The following is a 25,440-nucleotide window of genomic DNA, read 5'->3' as shown; positions in this document are numbered from 1 at the left end:
TTCCACTGTGGGAGGCCAAGGTAGGCGGATCACTTGAGGTCCAGAGTTTGAGACCAGCCTGGCCAACATGGCAAAACCCTGTCTGTCTCTACTAAAAATACAAAAATCAGCTGGGCATGGTGGCACATCCCTGTAATCTCAGCTACTCGGGAGGCTGTGGGATAAGAATCACTTGAACCCTGGAGATGGAGGTTGTGGTGAGCTGAGATCACGAGATCGTGCCACTGCACTCCAGCCTGGGCAACAGAGTGAGACACTGTCTCAAAAAAAAGAGAGAAAAAAAAAAGCTTCAAATTTTGGAGCATTCTGGATTTCAGTTTTTCAAATTAGGAATGCTCAACCTGTATTGGTAAATTTGTATTTTTTTTTTTGAACAGTGGCCTCCCCATTGTAAGCTTCTGGATCCACTCCTGGTTACACGAACGACTAACAAGTGACAAGGGAGGAAGGTGTGTTCCACACAGAGGGAACAGCATGTTTGAATGCCTAGAGATTTGAAAGCGCATGGCATGCGATAGGGGCCCCAGCCTCATCACCCTCTTTACATGTACTGCTGGTGGCCTCACCATCCTCACCCTTTCCCACCTCCATGCCTTCATCCATGCTGCTCCCAGATCTGGTACACCCTCTCCACGACTTCAGTTTGTTTCAATAATATAAACTTCAAGGCTCAGTTCTGTCACCACCTCTTCCAGGAAGCTCCCCAGGCTCTCCCCTTGTCTGAATTCTTTATAGTTGCTGGTGGGTGTCATCATAGCTTGCTTCTAGTAGTTAATTATCTTTTTCGTGCCTGTATATGAGACTCCCAGAGATGGGATGATTCTGGCAAATGAGCACCTGGCCGCTGCTCACAAATGGGCAGGATGGGACTTCACTGCCTTTCCAGGCAGCCTGCTTAGATTTAAGCAGCTACCACCAAGCCCAAACTGCCTGGCTCCCCTGGGATCTGGTGCAAGTCCTGTCCCCACCGTGGTTGCTGCTGCAGGCTGTGTCCCCTTCTGCTTCTTCTTCTGGCGTCCTGGAGGTCATGGTTGCTCCAGGGGAGCTACAGTCCTTCCTTACTTCTGTCTCTTCCTTTGTGAAGGGACAGCTCTAATGGCAGCCACATGCTCTGATGAGTCATGGTTAAGAGCAGCATCTGGGGCCAGGAGGTGGTGGCTGGTTAACTCTTCATGGGCCAGTGGCTCTCTCTGCCAGAAGATCAGGTCAGGTGGAGACACTCGCCTCAGGGCTCGGTGCACAGTGGACATTTGGGGAGTGTTGTGGGTGACCCCCACACAAGCGCTGGGAATGCCGGGGAGAGGGGGCCAAGAGGGGAAGTGGCCAGAGTGTTGGCTTTGGATTCAGGAGGGATGGATTCCAGTCCTAGCTTGCCATTTACTAGGTGAGTGACCATGCGTGAATCAAATGAACCGCATGCCTCAGTTTTCCCATCTATAAAATAGCAATTATGGGGATCATTTGAGAAGGCAGTGTGAACTGCCAGCTAGCGGTGACTGCTAAACCACGTTTTTCCCGCCTTCTGGTCTCCTGCAGTCACTCAGTGGGCAAGATGGTGGGATTAAAATCCAGGCCTGGCTCTGGGGGCTGTCTTTGTCTGCACGAATGCCCTAATTAATGCGGGAGCATGGTGACGGCTCAGGTGGGGGCCGCTTCGGAGCGGGAGCTGTGGGGAGGGGAAGTGACAGTAAAGTGGACCTCGGGACCCGGAGAACTTCTAGCACCAAATAGGTGGGGACGTGTGAGGAGGGCGCCAGCTCCCGGCCCGGGCGGTGTCTGCGCAGAGGGCGCCGGGCTCTCACCTGTCGGAGCGGGGGTGGGGGCCGCCCGAACCCCCTGGCGGTGCAGGAGCGCGGGTCGCCGCGGGCGGCCATGGCCCCACGGTGCAGGTGGGGAGACCGAGGCCCGGCCCGGCCCCGCCGCCTTCCCCGCCCCCGCCGCGCCCCTCCCCGGCCGCCGCGTCCGCGACCGCACAGCGCCCGGCTCGGGGTTCCGGCGGCAGCACCTGGGCCGCTGCTGGCGTCCGGCTGGGGCAGCGCAGCCCGCGCCCCTCGGCGATGACCTCGGCTGGCGCCCCGGGAGCCCTGCCCGCGGGGTAAGTGCGCGGCTGGGAGGCCCGGGGGCGCGGGCGGCGCCGGCTGGGGCCGGGGCGGGTGGCGGGCGCCACGCCAGGCCTCCCCCGCGCACCAGCCTGGGGCCGCACTGCGGCTTCCAGCCCCCACCCCGCCAGGCCCCTGGGAGCCGCCGCCGCCGCCAGGAGTGGGGGCGGGGGGCTGCGAGGAGGCGGAGGCGCGGAGACCCCGGGTAGGTCACTCCCCTTCTGGGTCCCAACTTTCTCACGGAGCTATAGTCACAGACACGTTCAGAGCAGCCTTCCCCACCTGCCTTGTGGCGTTCACTCCTGTGGGGTGGGCCCTGTTACTCTCATCCCCGTTACAGATGAGGAAACTGAGGCACAGCACTTAAGTGACTTGTCATCGGTCACCCAGGAGGTAAGAGTTGGGGGTGGGATTTGAACTCAGTTCTGTCTGTTGTCAGATCCCCCTACCCCATCATCTTCAGGGACATTAGGGGAATTTAAACGGCTAAGGTATGGGCCAGCCGGGCCCATTGGGTGCAGCAGGAACCTGGATAGTAAAAAGTGAGTGTTGTCACCTTCAGCGTGGCTCTCCTGCCCAACCCTACCCACATCCCACTGAGAAACCCCTATGGGACCCCTACCTAGATCACCCCCGCCAGTGACAGACACTACTGTCGGGAGACCTTCAGCAACTCTCTGCTTTTCCTGGGCCCCAGTGGGCAGGGAACGGGGCAGCTGCTAGGAGCCCTGACTGCTGGGAGGTTGCTGGGCAGAGAGCCGGCCCAGGTGAGCTGGGAGGAGGGCTCACCCTGCCTGGAGCCTCACCACCAGTGACAATATTTGCTAAGGGCCGGAGGCGTGACACGTGAACAGGGAGGTGACGAGGCTGGTGCCAGCTGGCAGCTAGAAGCCTCCACAGGGCTTGCGTGTGTGTGGCTGTATCAGGGCTTGGAAGCTGGGTTGCTGGGGGACACCCTGGCCTGGGAGAGGGTTGCGTGGCGAGTTTCAGCTTGATCATCTTTGTTGTATGACTTTGGCCAGTCCTTTACACTTCCTAGACTTCTGGTCCCTCCTTTGGAAAACACAGAGAAGTGGGACTGGCTGCTCCTTTCCTGCTCTGGGCCCAAGTCTTTGTAAAGCTGGAGGTTGGGTAGGTTCCTTCTGCGCAGCCCTGACTGAGCACCACCACCCTGCTGGGTCCAGAAGAGTGGTTTCCAGGAGAGAAGGAGGGCATGGAGCAAGGTATCTATCAAAGAAGTCTAGACTCCAGGGCTGAAAACCACATTCATCCCACTTCCTTATATGCTTACATCCCTGCCTAAGTGCCCTCTACAACCCTGGGCTCCTCTGGCCCTGCTGCAGGCCTCAGGACAGCAAGCTTGCTCTTCTCACGGGGGTGGGTCTTCCTTATGCGCAACCGTACCTGCCTCTCAGCATGCCTGCCCACTCTTCTTTGAAGCCACCTGTCCATCTGTCACCACCCCTGGTTAGGGTCATCCTAGTGGGGTCTGAGCAGAGGAGGGCCGCACGCAGCAGGACCATTCTCACCTTCACTACAGAGACGCTCACTCAACAGACACTCAGCAAGGCCTGCTCTGGGGCCAGATGGTCATTGGTGAACAAATCAAGCCTTAAATCCCTACCTCTTTAAAAATTATGAAATATTTTAAGTCTTCAGAAAAATATAGCAAATAGTAAGATGAACTCACATACCCTTGCCACCCAACTTTGTCAGATATTAACATTGTGCCCCATTTATTTTATATTCTTTTAAAGAATATAAACCATAGTAGAGACCCTTGAAAGTCTTGTGGAAACCTCTTCGCTCCTTCCCTCTCCAGAATTGATTGCCATCCTGAATTTAGGTTTTATCATTTCCCTGTTTTTATTCTTTTGCTCAATGTGTGTAAATCTTAAAAATATGTAGTTTGTTCTTACTTCAAAGTTTTCTGTGAATGGAGTCCTATAGCATGTGTCATGCTGCAGCTTGTGTTTTCATACTCAACTTCAGGTCTCAGATTTAGCCTTGATCCTGCAGCTGTTGTCCCACTTGCCCTAACGTGTGATACAGCACCTTATGTAGACACCTCCGTTTGTTTATTTATCCTTCTTGATGGATGTCGAGATGTTCCTAGTGTCTTGACAGTGAATATTCTTGTACGATTGTCCTTTGCACATGTGTTTCACGAGGGTGGCCCCTAGTAGTGGAATTACTGGGTTGTTGGATATGTGCACTCGATCTGAAATGAAATGAAATGAAATGAAATGAAATGAAATAGAGACAGAATCTCACTTTGTTGCCCAGGCTGGTCTCAAACTACTGGGTTAAAGCGATCCTCCTGCCTTGGCCTCCTGAAGTGCTGGGATTACAGGTGTGAGCCACCGTGCCTGGCCCACTCAATCTTTTAAAGTTATTTAGTTTCTTTATAAAGTCAGTGCTACTTGATCAAGAAATGATGGTAAGGCTGCGTGCAGTGGCTCACGCCTATAATCCCAGCACTGTGGGAGGCCCAGGCAGGCGGATCACCTGAGGTCAGGAGTTTGAGACAGCCTGGCCAACATGGTGAAACCCCGTCTCTACTAAAAATACAAAAATTAGCTGGGCATGGTGGCACACACCTGTAATCCCAGCTACTCGGGAGGCTGAGGCAAGAAAATCTCTTGAACCCGGGAGGCAGAGGTTGCAGTGAGCCTCTCTCAAAAAAAAAAAAAAGATGGCAATACATAATTTTAGAAAAAATAATAATTACTCACATTTTCTGAGTACTCTTGTGCTTTCCATAGTCTTAGTCGTTCTTCACAAAAACCATGGGAGGTAAGTACTGTCATTCCCATTTCCTTGATGAGGAAACAGAGGCTCATAGAGGGCATGGAACATTCCCAAGGTTATCCAGCAAGTAATAGCTGCAGCTTGGGTCTAGGGTTGTCTGCTTTCAGAACTCTTGCAGGCCACACTGCATTAGGTCATGCTACATCACTCCGTGACACATTTATGTGCAGCTAAGGGAGACTTTTTGGAAGGAGAGTCACAATCATTTTTGCCATTTGGAAAGATCACTTCGGAAGCAACAGATCCCCATGGACAGATTATTTTACTCATTGAGCCAAAGTTCCCCTCGGTGCTGGAGCAGGGATTAAAATCCAGCTCTGACTGCAGTTGGTTCCTGAGCGACCGCTGCGCCGCCTCACCCACCCCACACCTACCTCACCCTGACTGGGATGGAGGTAGGAGGATTTTCTGTTCTCAGTGGGAACTGAGGGTCTCCCAGCTCTACCCAGATCTGCCCATTGGCACAGAAGAAGTAGTACAAGCCAACTATAGTAGAGAAGTGGGAGGGGAGGGGAGAGTGGGGGTGGCTCTGGGCTACCTGACACCCCCTCCCACCCCCTAGCTCCCTTCTCATTCGGGCCTCAACTGTGGGTGGGATCTGAATGAGAGAGCTGCCACCACTGTGCCAGAGCTCTTGGCATTGGTCACCAGTTCTGCTCCATCCAGCCCAGCACCTCTTCTCCCCATCCCTCTCCTTGGTTCCCCAACACACAGTGGAGAGGCCACCATCAGCGCAGGAATAGGTAGATGTTACCTGGGCCAGGCAAGGTGTCCTGGGGAAAGAAAGGTCTTGGAGACGAAGGGGCAGCCTGTGGAGAAATGGGGGCCTCAGTCTCAGTCAGGTGAGGGGAAAGGTTTGGCGCTGTTGCTTCCACAGAATGCATTTTTGTCTTCTCCCAGGCTCCTGAGAGGAGCCTGACTGCGTACCTGTCTTCACTGCCTGTCCCTGCCTTATCTGTCAGAGGCAGATAAGGGTGCCTGCTGACAGGACTGAGTGAAATAATGCAGTCATCAATTTAGATAACTTGAAGTGGTAATCTCTTTGTGGCAATGGTGGTTGTTAATGCTATTATTAAGTCAAATGGGGCGTGTGTCTCCAGCCTTCCTGAGCTCTCTAGCCTCCTCAGCCTCACCCCTCCATTTAGCTGGCCTTCCAGAGCCTCTGTCTTCTAAGCCCTTCCAGAATGCTTGTACCTCCTAACTGATGTCATGCCTCCAACCCTGTGTGTGTGCTGTTTCCCCTTCTTAGACTTCTTTCTCCATCTTGTTCTCAGTTTGATGGCATTTTCCTTGATGCCATCCTCCTTCCATGATGCCGTCCTCCTTCCACTCAGCCTCCTCAGTGCCCCAGGCTGAGTTAGAGGTGTCTTCTGGGCCCCTTTGGCCCCCAGTGATTCCTATTATCACAGCCCTGAGCACTGTGGCGGTCGCTGCCCTGTCTGCATCTGTCTCCTGTAGGCTGTGAGCTCCTGAAGAGGCAGCCCTAGATCTGTGTCCACTCTGTGTCCCCAGAGCCCAGTCCTATGCATAGCCTAGAGCATGAGATTCGTGGGTGCTTGTGATAGGGAAGGAGGGAGGAAATCAGCCCAGGGCTCAGCTTACCCCTAGTCTGGGGGAGGTCACCGCAGACAGCCTCATCCCAGTTAAGCAGAAGAGGTGCCGGGGCTGCCGAGGGAAGGACTGTGCCCCTCTGCACTGACTGTCCATCCGGCCTGGATCTTTCTCTCCAGGTAGACCAAGCAGATGGGACCTCTCCCTCGGTGGGGGATGGAGGTGATAAGGGGTGCGTGTGTGTGCAGAAATGGGAGGCAGGCTCTTGGCTCTGAAATTGTTTAGCGGTTGCCATAAACCACAACAATGGGCTTGACTCCCTGGGGCTGAGCTGATGGGCACTGGCTCAGGCAGAAACTTGGGTTAGAACGCATGCTTGGATGTGTGACCTTAGCCAAGTTACCTGTCCTCTGTGCCTCAGTTTCCCCATCTGCAATGGTATGTAGGTGTGGGGGGTAATAATCCATTTCACAGGGCATTTTGAGAGCAATTAGAGAGAATGCCAGTTAAACACCTAGGCAGTAGATGCTCACTGCTGCTTCGTTGATTCATCCAACAGAGATGAATGGCTTGAACACCAGTCACTAGGCTATGCCCTGGGCACACAGACAGACCCCGTCCCAGCCTCTGAAGAGAGGGGCAGGGGCAGCATCAGGTGGGGCCTTTTAGGCCATGGAAAGGAACTTGGCCTTTACCCTAAGAGCAATGGGAAGCCAGGGAAGCATTTTAAGTCCAGAAGTGACATGGTTAGATTTGTTTTTTGTTTTTTTTTTTTAGATGGAATTTTGCTCTTGCCGGGGCTAGAGTGCAATGGCGCGATCTCTGCTCACCGCAACCTCCACCTCCCAGGTTCAATCGATTCTCCTGCCTCAGCCTCCTGAGTAGCTGGGATTACAGGCATGTGCCACTACGCCCGGCTAATATTGTATTTTTAGTAGAGACGGGGTTTCTCCGTGTTGGTCAGGCTGGTCTCGAACTCCCGACCTCAGGTGATCCACCTGCCTCGACCTCCAAAAGTGCTGGGATTACAGGCGTGAACCACCGCACCCAGCCAGATTTTGGTTTTAAAGACGTATCTTTGGTGATTATGGGAGAGACAGGTTAGGGGAAATAATGCTTCCAATGTTCTCTCTCAAAGAAACTACCTAGAGGCTGGGATGAGTTACAACAAACATCCTTTAAAGTACATTCCTGGCCAGGTGCAGTGGCTCACGCCTGTGATCCCAGCACTTTGGGAGGCCAAGGCAGGTGGATTACCCGAGGTCAGGAGTTTGATACCAGCCTGGCCAACATGGTGAAACCTTGTCTCTACTGAAAATACAAAAAATTAGTTGGGCGTGGTCGTGGGTGCCTGTCATCCCAGCTACTTGGGAGGCTGAGGCAGGAGAATAGCTTGAACCTGGGAGGAGGAGATTGCTGTGAGCTGAGATCACACCACTGCTCTCCAGTCTGGGCAACAGAGCGACACCCTGTCCTCAAAAAATAAATAAGTAAAAATAATAATTAAGTACATTCTTGAGCTCTCACAGAAGTAACAGAAACACCCTCCAGCCAAGAGTGAAGAGAGAACTGAAGTCAGGCTGGCAAACAAGATGAAGCCACGGCAACCTTAGGCTGTTTACACATTTCAGAAATCTAAAGCCAGGAGTTTCAATGGCCACTCAACAGATGGGAAAGAAGGTCTTGGGCCTACACAGTTACAGTTTGAGGAGTTGGAACTTGGCATCCCCCGACTCAACACATAAATCTGGGACCCTCCGAGGGCTGCAGCCTCAGTGAACAGGAAGATTGGCTAGAAGAAAGGTCCGCCCCCACCAGCAAAGGGAGACAGCATTTCCGGTGGGAAAAAAAGACTCCCTAAAGAATTATAAATACTGGTCTGCTATCACACAAACTTTGGGTTTGATGGCACACCACTACCTTTGTGGTCCTGGAAACCATAAACTTAAAAAAGTAACTTAAATGGTCTCAGGGTGGTAGTTCCCCCAGGAACCTGGCCAAAGTAAATGAAAAATCCTTCCTGGAGCAATCCCACTGTCCCTTTGGATCTCTCAAACGTGAATTTGTAATATGATTGCAAAACACACAGGGAAATAAGCCAGTGTGAGCAGCAGGCTCCAGAAACAAAAAAGAGCAGAATTAGTTTCCCTGGTAGTCTAAAATGCTGGAATTATGAGATATAGAATAAATAATTATGTTTAAAATGTATAAACGAATTGAAGATGGACTTGAGGCAGGGAACATAATACTACCCCAAATAACTAGGATTTGAAAAAGAACCAAGTGGAATTTCACAAAATGAAAAATACAATCATTGAAATGAAAAATTCAGTAGACAGGATAAGTAGCAGGGCAGACACACCTAATGATTGAGAGAGCTGGTGAAATGAAAGAAATTACTCAGGATCTAACAGAGGGTCCAAGAGATAGTATGGAAGTTAGTTAAGAGACGTGAAATATGGAATATAAAGGTCTAACAGAGAAGAGAGAAGAAGGTGGAAAGAGTGGAATGGAGAGTGTTCCGACAGACTTGGGTAAAGATGGTGCTGGCCTGGACCAGAAGGTATTGGGCATAGAAGGGGTTGATTGAGAGATGTTAGGAAGTAGTCTGTGGCTTATACCTGTAATCCCAGCACTTTGGAAGGATGAGGTGGGAGGATCACTTGAACCCAGGAGTTCGAGACCAGCCTGGGCAACATAGGAGACCCCATCTCTGTAAAAATTCTTAAAAGAAAAAAAAAAAGTTAAGAAGTAGAATTGATGGGGTTTAGTGATGGAGGGGATGCAGAGGCCAGAGAAGGGATGTGGCAAAGATGATTATCAGATTTTTGGCTTGAGGAATTGGGTAGAGGAGTGTTGCTTATTAAAATGGCAGACAGGCATGGTGTCTCACACATGTAATGCTAACACTTTGGGAGGCTGAGGCAAGAGGATCACTTGAACCCAGGAGTTCATTGAGACCAGCCTGGGCAACATGGTGAGATCCCATATCTACCAAAAAAAAAAAAAAGAAAGAAAGGCAAAGACTGGGAGAGAACAGATTTGGGAGAATGAACAGGAGTTCAGTTTGGAAAAAGGCATGTTTCAGTTTGCCTGGGAAGATCTGCTGATGCGTCTCAGAGCAGGAGACTTTAGAGCTGGGCCTTAAGGTATATGTAGGAGTTACCTGGTGGAAAGGGAATTTCTTTTAACTAACTTTTGGGAAATAGGACTTCCCTTCAGGGAGAGCATCAGGCCCCTTTCTGGAACATTCTTTCACTCAAAGGAGGCCCCTTGAGAAAAGGCATTATCAAAACATCAAATAGACAGGGTTCTGGGATCTCTTAGTTCCATCTCTCATTTTTGTATGGGAAAGCTGAGACCCAGAAAAGTCAGGGGTTTGCTTTCCTAGCCTTAGACTCTTCATTCATTCATTCATTCATTCACTTAACAGATATTTATTAAAAGCCATTTTGTCCCGGATACTAGGTGCTGGGGATACAGCAGTTAAAGATTCTTGCTTCCTGGAAGTTTATAGTTTAGTGGAGGGAGACAGACAATAAACACAAAAATAAGAAAAACATATCATGTCAGAGGGTGGTAAAAGCTACAGAGAAACGTAAGGACTGGAAAGGGTTCAGGTATTCTGGAGGAGCCACTGGCAAAGTGAATTTGAAAGTCCCTGGGCCTCTCGTATGGGGCTGCTGACCCTCGAAGCCCATTGTGACAACGTCTGGGATTCTAGAGTCCAGGCCTGGGGGAGGGAGGAGGCCTGGAGAAGGAGGAGGGAAAAAGGGGCTGTGGGATTTAGTGGGTGGGCTGCACCCCCCCGGGGGGCAGCAGAGCCCAATGGGTCAGAAGGGCCACAAAGACTCCCTTTACCCTTGTGGAGGGTAAGATCATTTATTCCTGAGGCGTCTTTGCTCCTTGCCCTTGGCCCCTCCCCCACCTCCATCAGATCTCAGATGACATTCCCTTCTGCTCCCCCTCCCACCCTTGGGAACACCAAGAGGTGGGTCCGAATTGTTCCTGCGTCTCACTACAGAGTGGCAGCCTGGAGGAGCTCGTGACAGGCACCCAAGGCTGGCCAGGGAGACCGAGTAGGCCCTGTGAGGCTCTGTCCCAGTCAGGAGAGGCTGGAGGGCTGGAGGGCCCCTGTGTCATGCCCCACATCTCTTCCCCCAGGACTCCTGAGAGCAGCCTCCACGAGGCCCTGGACCAGTGCATGACCGCCCTGGACCTTTTCCTCACCAACCAGTTCTCAGAAGCACTCAGCTACCTCAAACCCAGGTGAGGCTCAAGCCCCGGCTGGGGTAGGGGGTGTGCTTGACGGTCAGGGAGAACCAGAGGTCTTGTATGAGAGGAACTCTGTGTAACTAAATGCCTTCGGCTTTCTGGGTCACCAGGACCTCTGACAAGTCCCATAAAGATGGCTCAGGCTCCATTCCACAGCCTGCGTGTATCCAGGCCCTCTCCAAGGTCACTGTGACTTGCTTCTCCTCAGGCTCTTGAGGGTTCTTCACACTTCCTTATGTGTTCCTGCATAAGGAGTTTCTTCCTCGCCAGCTCTCACACGACCCTTTGTTTATTTTTCCTCAAAGCACTAAAGACTAGGTTGCCTGCTTTCCTGGGTGTTTTAGGGCAATAAAGAGGGCTGCTCCCTTGACCATTTCCTTGAATGCTCACGGCCATGTTTCTGTAAATACAAATCAATAATGTGCATATACTCCTTTTTCTTTACTTATCACTTTTTCTCAGTTTTAAAAATTGAGATATAATTCAGATACCATAAAACTCACCCTTTCTTACCACTTTAAAACATTTATTGGGCTGGGCGTGGTGGCTCATGCCTATAATCCCAGCAGTTTGGGAGGCCAAGGCGGGCAAATCACTTGAGGTCAGGAGTTGAAGACCAGCCTGGCTAACATGGTGAAACCCCATCTCTACCAAAAATATAAAAAATTAGCTGGGTGTGGTGGTGTGTGTCTGTAGTCCCAGCTACTCAGGAGGCTGAGGCAGGAGAATGGCATGAACCCAGGAGGCGGAGCTTGCAGTGAGCCGAGATCGCGCCACTGCACTCCAGCCTGGACGACAGAGCCAGACTCTGTCTCAAAAAAAAAGAAAAGAAAGAAATAAGCAATGTTTACTTTACTATACCTTTTTGATTAATGCTCATTGCAAAGAAAATCATGTGTGAGACTGTTTCCTTCTAGAGTTAATAATTTTCTTGCTTTTCCCATTTTCCTAATTTGCTAAACATTTATCCTTAAGTCTTTGTAACCACTCCCATCAGATCATCCTATCGTGAGTTTTTCCCAAAATGCTGAAATCTATCAAGTAAGCACTCAGTACCCCCCTCATTTTCCTGGAAACCTATCCTTGGGAGGACAGACATGTCTTCTGGCTCCTCCTGGCTGTTTCCTAGAGCTCCTTTGCATTTCTCCTGCTTCTTTGATTCCAGGTCTTTTCTCTTGTGTCCCCCTCGTTTGCCAGGGAATGTCCCATAGAAATTTCCTAAGAAAGCCTGGGCGCAGTGGCTCATGCCTGTAATCCCAGCACTTTGGGAGGCTGAGGTGGGTGGATCAGCCTGGCCAACGTGGTGAAACCTCGTCGCTACTAAAAATACAAAGATTAGCTGGGCATGGCGGTGAGTGCCTGTAATGCCAGCTAGTTGGGAGGCTGAGGCAGGAGGATCGCTTGAATTCAGGAGGTGGAGGTTGCAGTGAGCAGAGATTGCTCCATTGTACTCCAGCCTAGGTGACAGAGTGAGACTCTGTCTGGGAAAAAAAAAAAAAAAAGAAATTTCCTAAGAAAGGCTGGGTGCAGTGGCTCATGCCTGTAATCCCAGCACTTTGGGAGGCTGAGGTGGGTGGATCATTTGAAGTCAGAAGTTCAAGACCAGCCTGGCCAACGTGGTGAAACCTCGTCGCTACTAAAAATACAAAGATTAGCTGGGCATGGCGGTGAGTGCCTGTAATGCCAGCTAGTTGGGAGGCTGAGGCAGGAGGATCACTTGAATTCAGGAGGTGGAGGTTGCAGTGAGCAGAGATTGCTCCATTGTACTCCAGCCTAGGTGACAGAGTGAGACTCTGTCTGGGGGGAAAAAAAAAAAAGAAATTTCCTAAGAAAGACTTGTATAAATATATTTTTTTCCCTAAGAATTTTGAATACCTTGCTTCAGTGTTCTAGCATTTACTGTAGCTGTGAGAACCCTAATTCTTCTTACTTACTCCTTCTCCAGAAAGGTTTAGGATTGGCTCTTGTATTTCTGAAAATCTGGAATTTTACCGCGATGTGTGGCAATGAAGTCTTTTTTATTCTGGATTGTTATGCGGGCTCTCAGTTCTGGGCAATGCTCTTGTACGATAGTTCCATCTTATTTCCCTTTCCTGGGCTTTCTTTAACGTGCCTTTTGGACCTCCTAGGTCAGTCCTCTTCTGAGCCTCTTCCCTCTCCCTCTTGTTTTTCCCACTGCTTTATCTTTTTTTTCCGTCTGATTTTTGGAAGATTTCCTCACCCTTCTCATTAATTCCTGCTGTTGACTTCTTTATCTCTGTAATCATATGATTAATTTCCTGGCATTCTTTATTCTCTGAATGTTCTTTTTTCCCTAAAACATCTTCTTCTTGGTTTATGGTGTACTAACTTCTTTATATCTATATTTGGAATATGAGGCCCTTAGGACAGTGCCTGGCATGTATTAAGTATCTAATAAAGTATTTATTGTTATTGTCACAGAATATTATTTCTGTTTAAAATATTTCATTCTTTTCCTGTATAACTTGGCTTTCTCCGTGTTCCTGGAGTCTGTTTAATGGGGGAATTCTCTTCTCATGGGGTGCTTTCTTCAAAAACCCAGCCATCCCTGGCTGTCTGTCTAGTCCTGTTTAAGAATGAGCTCATGCGAAGGCCAGCCGGGAGGTCTGTGCCAAGCTGCCTTGTAGTTGGTGGAGTTGGCTTTGGAAGACCTGGCCACCAGATGTCAGCACCCGGGATGACTTGGCTTCTCCAGTGAGGAATCCTCCATTTCTCAGCCTGGACAGAGAGCCTTAGCCGCCTAAATTGGGAGACTAGGGGCTGAGGTCTAATCATCTCTGCCACCTACTCCCCCTAGTCCGCCTCTTTTCAGCTCCAACTTGTCCCCTGCACCCAAGCCCCAAGGAAAAGTGAATGCTGAGGCCAGGGGACTGGTTTCCACAAGTCCCCAGGCCTGACCTGTTCAGTTTCTATAGACATGATGGACCCATCTTTCTCCCTCTAGGGTCAGTGGCCCAGCTTTTGGGGTGGGGTGAGTGTTCCAGGGCATGGGGCAGTGTCCACACCTCACTCCCACCCTCTGAGGGAACCTGGCTTGAGGGGGTCAGGCTGGGTGGGTCAGGGCCTGCAGCAAGAGTGTGGCCATGGCCTGAGGCAGGCCCAGCTGCAACTTGCTCTGTCTTAGAATGTCCAGGTTCCCCTCTCAGTTTTCTTGGAAGGCTCCCCAGCTCCTGCTTCTCCCCTAGTCATTTCCTGTTGCTCACTCAAGCCTGGACCCCAGACCATAGCCACCCTCCTGCACTGGAAACCAGCTGCCCAGGACACAGCTGCTCAGCCTGTCCCATACCCCAAGCACAGACACTGGCCCTTCTCCTCACCCACTGAACCCCCGATAAGGTCATGCCTCAGCCTACTCTAAACTGTCCTGTAGACTTGGGGCCAACAGAAGGGAGTCAAAACACTGGAGAAAATATTAAAACCAAAGGCTGTGGCTGCGCCTGGGTCCTCAAGCTGTCCCTGCCACAAGGTCCCTGAAAGGGCTTTTCCCTCTATGGCCCCCTCACCTCAGGAGGGCATTCTAACAGGAGTCCTGTAGCTCTCAGGACCCCCAGAGGAAACCCTCGTCCTAACAGAGACACTCCAGGAATCCAGTCTTCCCATGGAGCCACCTGTTACCTCACGTGGGAAGCAGTGCAGCATCTGTTTCTTAGCCCCTGCCTTATTCCAGAAAAGGATCCTTTCTTTCTTTTTTCTTTCTTTTCTTTCCTTCCTTCCTTCTCTCTCTTTCTTTCTTTCTCTTTCTTTCTTTCTTTCTCTCTTTCTTTCTTTCTTTCTCTCTTTCTTCCTTTTGGAGTGCAGTGGTATGATCTCAGCTCACTGCAACCTCCACCTCCTGGGTTCAAGCGATTCTCCTGCCTCAGCCTCCCTAGTAGCTGGGATTGCAGGTGCATGCCACCATGCCCGGCTAATTTTTTATATTTTTAGTAGAGATGGGGTTTCACAATTTTGGCCAGGCTGGCCTTGAACTCCCAACCTCAGGTGATCCCCCCGCCTTGGCCTCCCACAGTGCTGGGATTACAGGCGTCAGCCACCACACCAGGCCCTTTCTTTCTTTTTGAGTTTAACAGTTTTCCTCCAGATAGTAGTGTCAGTAGCACACTACCCCCATACCACCTGTGACAACCCAAAATATCTCCAGAAATTGCCACATGTCCTCACGTTGGGAGTGCGGATACCCTGGCACTTCCAGTGAGAACCACGGGTCTAGAGAAAATAATTCTTGCTGGAAAACAGCCTCCCTTCCTCACTGATGGCCACCGAAGCTTCAGAAGATATTGGGCCCAGTGTCCTTTGCTGTTCTTCACTGAACACACATTGTCTCGTTTAATTGTCGTGGTCCCGTGCAGTGGGGGACGGTGCTCCTCTTTCGCTCCGAGTGGGGCATCTGGGCTTTCCTAGCTCCCTTCCCCGCCTCGCCTCTGCTTTCCATAAGTCATGCTTTGAGTAGCGTTGTCTCTGCTTCTAGCATATTTCACTTAGCACTGAGTGTGACCTGACGCACTGTCTTTGGGACGTGGAGGCTACTGCTCTTGGCTTTCTTGAATTATATGATCGTGGTTAATAAACGGCAGAGTGGGATTCGGATCCAGGTCCTCCAGCTGCACAAACCACACACCGACTGCTGTGTGTGTGGTTTGCCCTCCCCCTTGGGTTGGCGGCATTTACCTTGGGCAGGGCCTCACATCTGCCTCCCCCAAACCACGAGGAGTGAAGGAGGTGGAAAGGGTGCATCGGGGGCGTGTGTGGAGGTGCAACAAGTTCAGGGTATGCCCTTGAGCGTTCTGGAGTTTCTCTGAGGGAAGAGGTAAGGTCACCTGCCAAAAGCCAGGGGCCAGGTGGTGGTGCAGGGATAACGAGGAGAGGGGAAAAGGTGTTTCTGGACAGGATGCCGGGCCTGGCTGAGGCTGTCTGTGTAGGGGGCAGCTTTCTCCAGCATTGCTCAGTGGCAGTGTGGAGAAAGTGGGCAGTTGCGTGGCTCCTGAGCTGGGCTCCTAGCTGGGTTCAGCAGGTTGGCAGACTTGGCGTTGAGTATGTTGACAAGAGAGAGAGACTGGTATGAGGACACTAGGCTAAGCAGTCAGGAAGAGGGGACAGACTGGAGGAGGGAGGATGGGCAGTGGAAGTGATGGGCCAGTACAGGCAGGTCAGGAGGCTTAGAGCTGGGAGGGTGGCGGCATCCTTTAAGACTCCAGAAGTAGAGCCATTCTGTGTGATGAAAACAAGGTCACACTGTGACTCAAAGGATGGAGATGGTTGGGCAACTGTCACTGGTTCATTCAGCAACAGCCTTTGAGCGCCCTCCTGGGCCCGGCAGTGAGCTGGGTGCTGGTGCTCCATTACTGAGCAAGATGTGGGCTGTTCTCAGGGTCCAGCAGGGAAATGGCGAAACAAGCAATAAGGGGTGCCGAGAACTACCCAGGGACCCCACTTCATGTGGGAAAGGAGCTGGTCGGGAGGACTGCATCATTCCCTGGGGCTCATTGCCAAATAGAAATTCAGGGTCATTTGTTCAAATATTATTAAAATTTAAAGACAGTGACAGCAGAGAATTAAACCAAACATGGGCCCTTTTTAGGCACTGGCCCTGTGCAACGGCATAGACCACACACCCATGAAGCTGCCCTGGAAGGCTTCCTGGAAAAAGTGACATTTACGCCGAGATGGACTGGATGAGAAGGAGTCAGCCAGATAGAGGGGGCATTTCTAGGCGTAAGGAACTGCCTTTGCAAAGACTGGGCGGTGAATGAGGGTCTGGTGTATGTGAGAGATGGAGACACTCACCCTGGAGTGGGAGGAACTGAGGCAGATCCCAGAAGGAAGAGGGCAGGGTGATGGACATCGGACTGGGGATGGGGAGTCCATAGAAGCAACTTGGGCTGGAGAGGAAGTAGAGTCTGAAAAGACCAGAAAGTGGAGTAGGGGGAGCTTCAGTGAGCATGAAGGGGCAGAGACTTGGAGAGGTCAAGGGGCTGCCTCTGCCTCCCAGTGCCCTCCCTATCCTGACAGCTGGTCTGGGACCAAGAAGGTGGGACCCCAGTAGACATGTCCCAGAGTGAGGGGACAGCTCAGGAATGAGCCGACTAATGGCCTGGATGATATATATGCAAATAAGAACTTGGGTACAAGCTAAACTTGGAGTGCCTGAGGTTCGAGGGTTGTCATACCTCTGTACCTCATTTCCCAGTTCAGACTAGAGTTGGGGACTTCCAGGAGGTAGGCTGGGGAGGGGCTAGTATTCTTAGCCACAGACGCCTGTTGGGGCCTTGGGCCTCAGACTAGAAATTCCACTTTGTCTGCCAGCTGCCCGGGGGGAGCTGTCCCTCCTTCTGGGCCCAGTACCAGACAAGGTTCCACAGGTGGGGCTGGGCAGGTGGTGCTGAGTCCCAGGCCTCTGACCGGCAGTGGGAGAGGAAGAGAGAGACAAGGGCTTGAGAGATGGAGAGGCCTGGGGGCTGGGGTGTTATCTGGGGGATGGGTCTGTGTGCTGCCAGGGAAGCCCCTCCTCAAGGAGAAGGTTTTTATGCAGGGAAGTGGCACAGGACATGGAGGGACTCATATTTACTGAGCTTTGGTGCAGTGGCCCCTGGCCTGGGTATTATTCTATTTAAGCCATGCAAAAGCCCGTGGGGGAGAAGAGTTACAGTTTTCCTTCTGCAGGGAAAAACCTGAGGCTGAGGGAGGCTGTGAGACATGAGACATGCCAGGTCACACAGCTGGTAGCTGGCAAAGCTGAGACTCCAACCTGTGTCTGAGGGGCTCTGAAGCCTGGTTCTGGCCCCAGCTCTGGGCAGCCTGCTCCTCTCCACAAGCCACTGCCTGCAGATGAAGCAGTCCTGGCAAAGGCCTGGGAGCATCCAGAGAGTGCCCCTGGCTGGCAAGCGGTGGAGCAGCCTTGGTTTCCTGCCTTTGACCCTCAGGGATCACAGGAGTGTCACCCAGAAGTAGCTTAATTTACGAGTGTTTTATGAACAGGAAAAGGGGTAAAGTCACATGATTTCACAACCAAACAGCCTGTAAACCTTAGTCATCTCTCTTTCCTCTGAAGTTCCCAGCATAAACCTGGCACTGAGGAGCTTTATAAATAATTCACAAGGAGACCTGGGGAAGGGAGTAAAGGCGCTCCCAGTCAGTCCCACAGGCTTACAGGGACCTGGGCAGGCTAGCATTATCGTCCCCATTTTGCAGAAGCAGAAATCTAGGCCCAGACATGTTAAGTGGCTCCCTCCACATACAGAGAGGACCTGGCGTTGTTCGCATCCCTCCTTGCCTGTTGCCCTCTCCATGTGATGGACTAAATGCTACCCCCTGCCCCCAACGCACCCTTCAGCTGAGGAGCCTGGGGCGGTGGAGGAGCAGGGAGCCTGGAGACTCCTGAGGCCACCTTGGCTCAGCCCTGACATCAGTGCTGAGGACAGAGATGAGTCACACACAAACTCTGTCCTCGAGGTGCCCACAGTCTGCAGAGAGCTGAGCCTATGCTGGTCAGTTCAGCATGACCCGTACCTCAGTTACAGATGGAGTCCCTGAGGAGGAGGCCTGGATTCCCAGGGCTCTGGGAGGCATTTGAGGGCCTTGACAGATATGTCAGGAGATGTAGAGGAAGGGTATTTCTTTCTTTTAAAAAAAAATTATTATTACTTTTTAGAGACAGGGTCTCACTATGTTACTCAGCCTGGTCTCAAACTCCTGGGCTCAAACAATCCTCCCGCCTTGCCCTCCTAGAGTCCTGGGATTACAGGCATGTGCCACCACACCTGGCCGAGGAAGGGCATTGCAATCTGAGGGAACAGCCTGGGCAAAGGCCTGGAGGAGGGAAATGTGGGATTTTCTAACGGAAGGTCTTTGTGGTTCAGTGTGGCTGGGGGTGCAGTCTTGAATGTGACCAGATAGGGGTGGGTGGGGAACAGAAGCATCAAGAGAGCTGGAGAGGTGGGCAGGGCTGACATCTTGTGGAGCTTCAGCCCCGGCAGGATCTCCTAGGATGTGGGAGCCATGGGAAGGTATAACTATTGGGCACCATGATCAGATGAGGGGAGGGAGTGGGAAGAGGCAGCAGGTGACTAGCGAGGAGGTCCAGGGAAGTGGGGTTGAGGGCAGCCCAGGGGTGGGGTTTGGGCTAAACAGGATCTCACAGACAGGACTTGGGCTCAGCCTACAGGAGGTGGGGGCAGAAGGCAAGAGGGTGGCACTGGGGGCAGGGAAGGGCAGCCTCGGGCCGACATGCACTAAAGCCTTTCTCAGTGCTCATGGCAGCTATGCTGCTGCCACCCCTACTGAGCCGATGAGGAACTGAGGCTCAAATCTGGTAGATCACTTAGGGCCACTCAGCAGGAAGAAGGCAAGCTGGAAACCGAATCTGAGGTCTTTTGAGTAGCAGTGAGCAGATCAGACCTGGCCAAGGACCTCCCCGTGCCTGGACCCCCGGTCCCCTTGCCTCACTGCAGAATGGAGGAGGACGGAGATGAGCTGCCCAGGGCCAGCTGCCTCTGGGGCTCTGTGAGGTGGTGCTCTCAATGTCCCTTCTCTTTGGCAGAACCAAGGAAAGCATGTACCACTCGCTGACGTATGCCACCATCCTGGAGATGCAGGCCATGATGACCTTTGACCCTCAGGACATCCTGCTCGCCGGCAACATGATGAAGGAGGCACAGATGCTGTGTCAGAGGTTGGGGGCGTTGGGGGCAGGGATCAGAGGTTGGGAGGCCCACCCTTCTCTCACCTTGGCCCATCCCAGTGCCTAACATGCCACTATTCGCGCTGCTGCTTTTGGCTAAGACGTTGTGTCTGCAGGTGCTAAGAGCCATCCCTGTTGGCCCTGCCTCAGGAGCTATGTTGTCTGAGCCAGTCACTGGGCAGCTTTCAGGGACCAGGGTGACAGAGTAGAGGAGGAGGCACCACGACTTGAGTGGGCAGGAGGGTAGGCCAGGCTGGGCACGAAGAGACATTAAGGAGAGGAACCCAAATGTGGCACAGGTTGGGAGCTGCCAGGAGCAGCGTCACCTGGCCTGGACACGGGTTGACCAGGGGCTGCTGTTTAGCCTCAGCCCCAGGACTGATCAGGTGGTAACTGTCCCATTTTGTCAGTGAAGACACTGAGCCTCAGAGAAGTTAAGTGACTGTTTTTGCCAGAATATCAAACCTCTTCTGCCTCACCCCAAAGTCTGTGTTCTTTCTGTTAGCTCTGTCTCTCTAGGAATGTTCTAGAGTGTAGCAGAGAGGGACAGAGACAAGTGTGGCCTCTCTCTAATCCTCACCTGAGGCCCCTCTTTTTCCTTCTCAGGCACCGGAGGAAGTCTTCTGTAACAGATTCCTTCAGCAGCCTGGTGAACCGCCCCACGCTGGGCCAATTCACTGAAGGTGTGGCATCCAGGACGTCCTCTCAACCATGCTAAGCCCAGGCGGCCAGCTCCAGGCCCAGGAAGGGGCAGTTATCCTCCCTGTCATCGCCTAGGGGGCCAGGCCCTGGGGTCCATGCCAGGACACACATGGGTCAGACCTGGGGCCTTTTGAGGCCTGGCTCTCTAGTGAGGGTGTGGGGGGCAGGTGAGACCCACTTATGTGATAGCACTACTGGCTGAGAACCTGCAAGTCAAGAAAAGGGAAAGCTGTCCAAGGCCAGGGCTCTGCTTCTCAGGCCCACAGTTGTATGTGCAGTTGAGTTTACTGATTTAATTATCCTGGTGATCACATGGGCTCCAGAGGAGAATGTGGTGTCAGCAGCTGAGTCACTGGGACAACATGAGAAGAGATGGTGTGGGCTGTCATGGTCCATCCAGGTCTTTGTGCCATGACCACATGCAGCTGTCCTGGAGGCAGCAGTGGCTGACCACAAGCAGTGAGGGGCTCTGCAGCATAGGAGAAAGTGGCCTTACCCTCCTCAAGAGCCCTGGAAGGTTCTAGCGCCCCACAATGCATCTGATGTTGCTGGGTGCACAGCACCTACAGTGGTGCTTGGAGAACAAGACTAGGCGACCTTCTTGGGGAGGGTGTGAGCTAGCTTCTAGGGACAGTGACGAACACTCTGAAGCACTGGGTGACGAGGTAGGGGACAGGAGAGGTGCTGGCACAGGTTCCCTTTGCTTTTGGGAAAGTGGAGGTGTGAGGATTCATCCCAGGCCTCCTGATTAGAGTCCCAGGAGGCCACAGGGCTTTGGTTTTTTCCCCACAGAGGAAATCCACGCTGAGGTCTGCTATGCAGAGTGCCTGCTGCAGCGAGCAGCCCTGACCTTCCTGCAGGTAGGGACCCCCACTTGTACAAGGAGGCTGGGATTTCAGAAGATCAATTTCCACATCCAACCACAACCCTTCCCCTAGAGCAACTGTGACCCATCCCCCATAGCAACCACGACCCATCCCCTGTAGCAATCGTGACCCATCCCCTGTAGCAGTCGTGACCCATCCTTCACACTCCTGCCCCTGGCAGAGCTCAAAGGGAAGTGATGGGCATCACGCCCTCACACCCCTAGCACATGCGCTCCCACCGTTACCGGGATGCTGTTTCCACTGTGTGGCTGCTGCATTTCCTGTTAAGGGTCCTGTGGGGGTGATAGGCATTGTCTCAAAGCCTGCTTTCCATGTGATTCATTCAACAAGCTCTGTAGCACCTGTGATGTACCAGACTTTTTGCACACGGTACAGGTATGTAGTTTCTACATACCTTACACACATTACAGTTTGTTTTTGCTAATATTTACATTTGTTATTTAATCTTCACCACAGAGGCCTGTGAAGGGGAGACTTAGAGGAGAGGGGTCACTTTCCCAAGGTCACATGATTAGCAAATGATGAGCAGGGATTTGAACCTAGGTCTGATGAAGTTGGAGCCCGGGTCTCCTCACCACACAGTGGGAATGATGAGAATGATCACTGCATGCTTTTGCCTGAAAGCCTGGGTTATAATGAGAACATATCAGCATCATTATATATGTGTATTTAGCAAAAGAGGGACATTAGGCCGGGCGCGGTGGCTCAAGCCTGTAATCCCAGCACTTTGGGAGGCCGAGACGGGCGGATCACGAGGTCAGGAGATCGAGACCATTCTGGCTAACACAATGAAACCCCGTCTCTACTAAAAAATACAAAAAACTAGCCAGGTGAGGTGGCGGGCGCCTGTAGTCCCAGCTACTCGGGAGGCTGAGGCAAGAGAATGGCGTAAACCCGGGAGGCGGAGCTTGCAGTGAGCTGAGATCCGGCCACTGCACTCCAGCCTGGGTGACAGAGCGAGACTCGGCCTCAAAAAAAAAAAAAAAAAAAAAGAGGGACATTTTAGTGTTGGGGTGCTGGTTAATTTCATAGCTTTTTTTTTCTATCTTTTTGACCTGGGGAGATTAGAATTGGATTAATCCTAATCCTTGCTTTAGGATTCACTGTAATGATTGCACCATAAACGACATTTTGTTTTGTTTGTTTATTACATTTTTACAAATAATGAACACCCATCAACACCACAGCCAACTGGAGGACAGAACACGGGCAATAACTCTCCCCACCCTGGGACTCCTCCTCGCCCTGTCCATGCACCCAGCAGGGGAATCACTACTAGAGTGTTATGTTTATTGTCCCCTACCCTTTCCTTTTTTTTTTTTTTTTTTTGAGACGGAGTCTCACTCTGTCGCCCAGGCTGGAGTGCAGTGGTGTGATCTCAGCTCACTGCAAGCTCTGCCTCCTGGGTTCAAGCGATTCTCCCGCCTCAGCCTCTGGCTAATTTTTGTATTTTTGTATTTTTAGTAGAGATGGAGTTTCACCACGTTGGCCAGGCTGGTCTCGAACTCCTGACCTCAAGTGATGCGCCCACCTCGGCCCTACCCTATTTTTTTTAAAAAATCGCTTTCTCAGCTTTGTACTCATGCCTGAACAGCATATGGTGATGTTTCATTTGCTTTTGAGCTTCCTAAGTGGTGTGGGTCTTGCTTTCTTCCTTCGGCCTTATGTGACTGTGTGTTATTCTCTTGCCTGAACACACCGCAGTTTGTTTATCTGTCCTTCTGCTGGTGGCCATTTGGGCTGTTTCTGTTTCTTGGCTATCATGAACTTCCATAACCCTTGTCCATCCGTTTTCCATTGGGTGTAAACAGTGAATAGAGCTGCTGGCGGCTATAGGCAAAGGAAGTTTTACATTTAAAAATGTGATAAATACCTGCTTGTTGTAAAAACCACAAACAATCCAAAAACAAGCATCCCCTCTCCTTTCACGCAGTCCCTCCACCTAGAGGGAGATACTGTTAACCATTGGGCGTGGCCCCTCCAGGCGTCTCTCCAAGCACAGAGTAGTGTACCTGTGAGGCTGGTCCAACGCTGGGCATTTTAGAGGTTTTGCTGAGCCAAAGAGCAGGGAGGTCTGGTTTGGCTGATCTCTGACCTCATCCCCCTAGGGTTCCTCACAGGGAGGGGCAGTCAGGCCCAGAGCCTTGCATGATCCCTCTCAGCCTACGGCTGCCCACCTGGGCCAGGCGGTCAGCATCTTTTCCTCCTGCAGGACGAGAACATGGTGAGCTTCATCAAAGGTGGCATCAAAGTTCGAAACAGCTACCAGACTTACAAGTGAGTGGGGCTGGCCATCCGCTTGTGGAGACTCTGGGTCATAGCCTCTGCTGTGCTGTTCCCCTCAGGCGGCTTTGTGGGAGGAGAAGAGTACTAAACAAGGCCAGAACCTAGACTGTTGATGCAAGCCAATTTCCATGCCCTCAGGACTTCAGTCTCCTGAAATCATATTCCCCTGGCTTTCTGGCTGTGTCTCTTCCCTTTGGTCCCTTGAGTGCTTACTCCCTGCCTGACCCTCTGCTGGGGAAAATAAGACACAGATTCTGCACAGGCTGGTCTGGTGGGGGCAGGGAGATAGCCACACGAACAGCCATTTTGTGAACAGCAGCAGAACTCCCACAGATCTGTTAAGGCCCAGTCCAAATGCCACCTTCCCCATGAAGGCTTCTTTAACTCTAGTACACAGGAAAGGTATACACACACACACATGCATACACACACACACACACACACGTGTGGACATGCTCTCTGCAGGCCAAAATCACTTCCGTGCTATCTCTGGATCCCTGATATTCAAACTAGCCCAGGCTCAGGCCATGTTTATGAATGAAGATTCAGTCCGGAGCGTTTTTTACCCAACATGGCTCCATAATCCCTTATCTATGGTTCCCACAGCAACAAAAGCTCTGAAAATCCAGTCCCCCACTCACCAAGTGTTGCATTAAAACTTATTTCCATTAAAAGTTGATTTGAGGCCGGACGCGGTGGCTCAAGCCTGTAATCCCAGCACTTTGGGAGGCTGAGGCAGGCGGATCACCTGAGGTCAGGAGTTCGAGACCAGCCTGTCCAACCTGGTGAAACCCTGTCTCTTCTAAAAATACAAAAATTAGGTGGGCATGGTGGCAGGTGCCTGTAATCCCAGCTACTCGGGAGGCTGAGGCAGGAGAATCACTTGAACCCGGGACGTGGAGGTTGCAGTGAACTGATATCATGCCACTGCACTCCAGCCTGGGTGACAGAGCAAGATATCGTCTCAAAAACAAAAACAAGGGGGGTGGGGGCAAGAGTTTTAAAGAGAGTAGATAAGCTTTGAAATATGCAGAGGATTATGCAGAAATCACTATGGAAACAGCACAAGAGTGACTGGCAGTACGGAGAAGCCCAGCTGAAGCTGGTGATGATAAATTTACGGTGACACTGGCCGGGCGCGGTGGCTCAAGCCTGTAATCCCAGCACTTTGGGAGGCCGAGATGGGCGGATCACGAGGTCAGGAGATCGAGACCATGCTGGCTAACACGGTGAAACCCCGTCTCTACTAAAAAATACAAAAAATTAGCCGGGCGAGGTGGCGGGCGCCTGTGGTCCCAGCTACTCGGGAGGCTGAGGCGGGAGAATGGTGTGAACCCAGGAGGCGGAGCTTGCAGTGAGCTGAGATCCGGCCACTGCACTCCAGCCTGGGCGACAGAGCGAGACTCCGTCTCAAAAAAAAAAAAAAAAAAAAAATTTACGGTGACACCAATCTTACTACACCTGCTCAGTAGTCCACATGCACCACAGAGATGGCAGATAATTTACTTCACGCTTTTTCCATCAGGCAAGAGAGACAGAAAAATAATATTGCAAAGGGGTCTAAGGATAGACATGAAGCTATAGACCAAAAGACAGGGGAATAAAGTTTTACTTTTACAGGAGGAAAATAATTCATGGCGGTGGATATTGGGGATAGTTGCATAATAATGGAAATGTAGTTAATACCACTGAATTGTACACTTAAAATTGGTTAAGATATTAAATTTCATGATATGTATATTTATCACAGTAAAAAAAAAAATTGAAAAAAAGAGGAAAAGTAAAAAAGTCTTTTTTTTTTTTTTTTTTGGAGATGGAGTCTTGCTCTGTCGCCCAGACTGGAGTGCAGTGGCACAGTCTCAGCTCACGGCAACCTCTGCCTCCCGGGTTCAAGCAATTCTTCTGCCTCAGCCTCCCGAATAGCTGGGACTACAGAAGTGCACCACCCCGCCTGGCTAATTTTTTGTATTTTTAGTAGAGATGGACTTTCACCACATTGGCCAGGCTGGTCTCGAACTCCTGACCTCAGGTGATCCGCCTGCCTCGGCCTCCCAAAGTGCTGGGATTACAGGTGTGAGCCACCGCGCCTGCCCTATTTATCATCTTTATCTCCCCCATTTAATGTAGCTGCTTC

The 25,440-nt window shown here is 51.5% G+C and overlaps 1 protein-coding gene across 6 annotated transcripts in view; it reads left to right on the top strand.

Annotated features, from left to right (window-relative positions):
* The window catches only part of TTC39A (tetratricopeptide repeat domain 39A), a 58,816-nt gene that overhangs the window by 13,179 nt on the left and 20,197 nt on the right, over window positions 1–25,440 (top strand). The window contains exons 1-6 of one of the 6 annotated variants that reach the window (XM_017961457.3): window positions 1,142–1,384; window positions 10,626–10,730; window positions 19,291–19,422; window positions 20,038–20,114; window positions 20,926–20,993; window positions 23,233–23,297. In XM_017961457.3, the coding sequence (XP_017816946.2) occupies window positions 1,173–1,384; window positions 10,626–10,730; window positions 19,291–19,422; window positions 20,038–20,114; window positions 20,926–20,993; window positions 23,233–23,297 (659 nt within the window). In that variant the 5' untranslated portion in view covers window positions 1,142–1,172. Of the gene's footprint in view, window positions 1–1,141; window positions 1,385–1,975; window positions 2,096–10,188; window positions 10,453–10,625; window positions 10,731–15,454; window positions 15,562–19,290; window positions 19,423–20,037; window positions 20,115–20,925; window positions 20,994–23,232; window positions 23,298–25,440 lie in introns of those variants that run through there. The other 5 variants (XM_031668525.1, XM_009208452.2, XM_009208458.2 and 2 more) reach the window with 5 other exon arrangements.

Source organism: Papio anubis, chromosome 1 (genome assembly GCF_008728515.1).
Source record: "Papio anubis isolate 15944 chromosome 1, Panubis1.0, whole genome shotgun sequence".
Classification (NCBI taxonomy): domain Eukaryota; kingdom Metazoa; phylum Chordata; class Mammalia; order Primates; family Cercopithecidae; genus Papio; species Papio anubis.
Note: the sequence above shows the minus strand (reverse complement) of the source record. Positions and strands in the feature narration are given on the sequence as shown.